Source organism: Miscanthus floridulus, chromosome 2 (genome assembly GCF_019320115.1).
Source record: "Miscanthus floridulus cultivar M001 chromosome 2, ASM1932011v1, whole genome shotgun sequence".
Classification (NCBI taxonomy): domain Eukaryota; kingdom Viridiplantae; phylum Streptophyta; class Magnoliopsida; order Poales; family Poaceae; genus Miscanthus; species Miscanthus floridulus.
Window position 1 is genome coordinate 106184181 of NC_089581.1, and position 3471 is coordinate 106187651.

General features: G+C 50.2%; 1 protein-coding gene across 1 annotated transcript; it reads right to left on the reverse strand.

Moving 5' to 3' along the window:
* Nucleotides 1-1519: 1519 nt before the first annotated feature.
* Nucleotides 1520-1897, reverse strand: LOC136536841 (uncharacterized). The gene has a single exon (XM_066528997.1). The coding sequence runs from the start codon at nucleotides 1895-1897 to the stop codon at nucleotides 1520-1522; it is 378 nt and encodes a 125-aa protein (XP_066385094.1).
* Between the last annotated feature and the right edge of the window lie 1574 nt (nucleotides 1898-3471).

Genomic DNA, 3471 nt, shown 5'->3' on the forward strand with positions numbered 1-3471 from the left:
CCGGTCGACTCTAGTAAGGTTCCAGAGAGGGAAAATCATGACCAGACACGTCCGGTCAGTGCGGACCAGACGCTGGCCAGCGTCCAGTCACACTTTAAACACTAGAGTTCAGGCTGAACTAACTGGCGCATCCGGTCAACATGACCGGAGCGTCTGGTCACCCCGTAGAGGCACATAACTGTTTGTTTTTCAGCCCATGTTATAAATACTTCCTCCATTCATGTGTGGGGGTACTTTTGCCCATTTCAACAGCTGAGAAACACCTTTGAGAGTGCTAAGAAGAGCAAGATCCTAGTGAGGTGATTGAGATTTGAGAATCCCAAAGAGAGCCCTCATTAGTGTGATCACGAGTAACAAAGTGTGCATCCACCCTTCTCATTAGGCTTGTTGGGGTCAAGTGAGAGTTCGTGCTTGTTACTCTTGGTGATCGCCATCACCTAGATGGCTTGGTGATGATTGGGAGCTTGGTGATCATCCAGCAGAGCTTGTGGATGACCCAACTCAAGTTGTGAGCGGTTGTGGGTGATTCACTGCGATGAAGTGTCGAAGAATCAACCCGTAGAGAGCACTTTGTCCTTGCGTGGATCAAGGGGGAGCTACACCCTTGCGCGGGTGCTCCAACGAGGACTAGTGGGGAGTGGCGACTCTCTGATACCTCGGTAAAACATTGTCGTGTTCCTCCTTCTCTCTTTACTTTGAGCATTTACTTTGAGCAATTCAATACTTGCTTTTACATTCATAGAATTGCCATGCTAGAGTAGGATTGGAACTTAGGTTGTAAGACTTTTTGTGCGATAGAACATTAGAAACACTTTATAGGCATGAGGGGTTAATTGGGCTAACAATAGGATTTAATTATTGCAAAGAAATTTAGAATTATCCCAATTCACCCCCCCTCTTAGGCATCTTGATCCTTTCAGAGGGTGCGCTACGGAGGCCCAGTCGACGTGGATGTGATGTTCATTGCAAAATCGGAGGAACTTCTTCCCAGTGAACTGTGTGCCGTTGTCGGTGATGATGGAGTTCGGGACTCCGAAGCGATGGATGATATCGAGGAAGAATAGCACGGCTTGCTCGGATTTGATCACGGAGATCGGTCGAGCTTCTATCCACTTTGTAAACTTATCTATGGTGAGAAGCAAGTGGATGTAGCCCCCGGGAGCTTTTTTGAGAGGTCCAACCAGATCATGCCCCCAGACCACGAATGGCTCGGTGATGGGGATCATCTGGAGTGCTTGGGCTGGTAGGTGAGTCTACCGAGCATAGTACTAGCACCCTTCATAGGTGCGTATGATCTGCTTGGTGTCAGCTACAACGGTGGGCTAGTAGAAGCCTATCAAAACGCGTTTCCGACTAGGGTTCTAGGCGTGGCATGGTGACCACAGATCCCACCATGGATATCGTTCAGCAAATGCTTCCTCTATTCGATGGGGATGCAGCGCTATAGGATCCCAGTGTGGCTTCGTTTGTAGTGTTCACCCTCTATAAGAACAAAGGACTTGGCACAACGTGCGAGCTGTCAAGCCTCCATCTTGTCCGTTGGAAGCGCGTCATGGAGGAGGTAGTCGAGGTAGAGCGTCTGCCAGTCAATCAGAGGGTTGGGCTCTGTCGCTGGATCCTCTTCGAGCTCCATGACTTCAGGTCCAGATGGAGCCGATGGTTGGTTAGCCTCCGAGCCTAGATTGGACGGACCGTCACTGCCTTGTTTTGACCCCTCGTAGCGAACCGAGGGCTTGTGCTGGTCGCTGGCAACAACGCCCATTGGCATCGGCTCTTGGCCGGATGTTCCTTTCGCAAGTGCGTCGGCCGCCTCATTGAAGCGCCTCGGGATGTGATTGAGCTCAAGGCCGTCGAACTTGTCCTCCAACCGGTGGACTTCTCGGTAGTATGCGGCCATCTTGGCATCATGGCAGCTTGACTCCTTCATGACTTGGTCGACGATCAGCTGGGAATCTCCTTGAATGTCGAGGGTCGGATGCCCAACTCAATGGCAATGCATAGGCCGTTGATGAGTGCCTCATATTTAGCCACATTGTTGGAGGAGGGAAAATGGAGATGGACCATGTACCTCATGCATACCCCCAAGGGGTGACACGAAGACCAGTCCCATGCCAGCGCCCTTCTTCATCAGTGATCCATCAAAGTACATCGTCTAGTACTCTTGATCGATGACCGCTGGTGGCATTTGGACCTCGAGTCCATTCCATGATGAAATTAGCCAACACCTAGGACTTGATGGCTGTCTGGGAGGCATACGCAATGCCCTAACCCATCAGCTCAAGTGCCCATTTCATGGTTCTCCCCATGGCATCCTAGTTTTGGATGACCTCGTCGAGAAGGAAGGATGTCACGACTGTCACTGGATGTGACTTGAATTAGTGGTGTAGTTTCCTCTTGGCGATGAGAACGACATACATGAGCTTCTAGATTTGGGGTAGTGGGTCTTTGAGTTGGATAGGACCTCACTAATGAAGTACACAGGGTGCTGAACTTTGAGGGTGTGCCCCTCTTCTTCCTGCTCCACTATTAGGACGGCGCTGACCACTTGTGTGGTGGTCGTAATGTAGAGCAGAAGGGGTTCTCCATCGGTAGGAGGAACCAAGATCGGGGCCTTCATCAGAAGCAGCTAGACCATGTCAAGTGCCTCCTAGGCCTCAGATGTCCATTTGAAGTGGTTGACCTTCTTCAGAAGTCGATAAAGGGGGAGACCTCATTCGCCGAGGCACGAGATGAAGCGGCTGAGCACAGTGAGGCACCCTGTAACTCACTGTACTCCCTTTATATTTTGAATAGGGCCCATCCTAGTGATGGCTGAGATCTTCTACGGGTTGGCTTCGATGCCACGCTCGGAGACGATGAAACCAAGCAGCATGCCCCTCGAGACCCAAAAAACGCACTTCTTAGGATTGAGTTTGATGTCGTTTGCTCAAAGTTTTGTCAAAGGTCTGCTTAAGATCGGCCATGAGGTGGTCAGCCCGTTTGGACTTGACCATGATGTCGTCAACATAGGCCTCTATGGTCTGCCCGATGAGGTCCCCGAAACACTTGAGCATACAACGATGGTATGTAGCTCCAGTGTTCTTTAGACCGAACGGCATTGTGACATAGCAAAATGATCCGAAGGGGGTGATGAAAGATATCGCGAGCTGGTCAAACTCTTTCATCATGATTTGATGGTACCCAGAGTATGCATCAAGAAAGCAGAGAGTTTCGCACCCTGAGGTAGAGTCAACTATTTGGTCTATGCGCGGCAAAGGAAATAGATCCTTTGGGCACGCTTTGTTAAGACCCGTGTAGTTAACACACATCCTCCATTTCCCACTCTTCTTTCATACAAGAATGGGATTGGCTAACCACTCTAGGTGGTACACTTCCTTGTTGAATTCGGCTACCACATGCTTTGCGATCTCCTTGCCGATGTCCCTGTGTTTCCCCTCGTCAAAGCGACGTAGGCGTTGTTTCACACACACC

Bases quoted from the DNA above. Each gene is read 5' to 3' on its own strand.
- LOC136536841 (XM_066528997.1), bottom strand. From the start codon at position 1,897: ATGGCCGCATACTACCGAGAAGTCCACCGGTTGGAGGACAAGTTCGAC.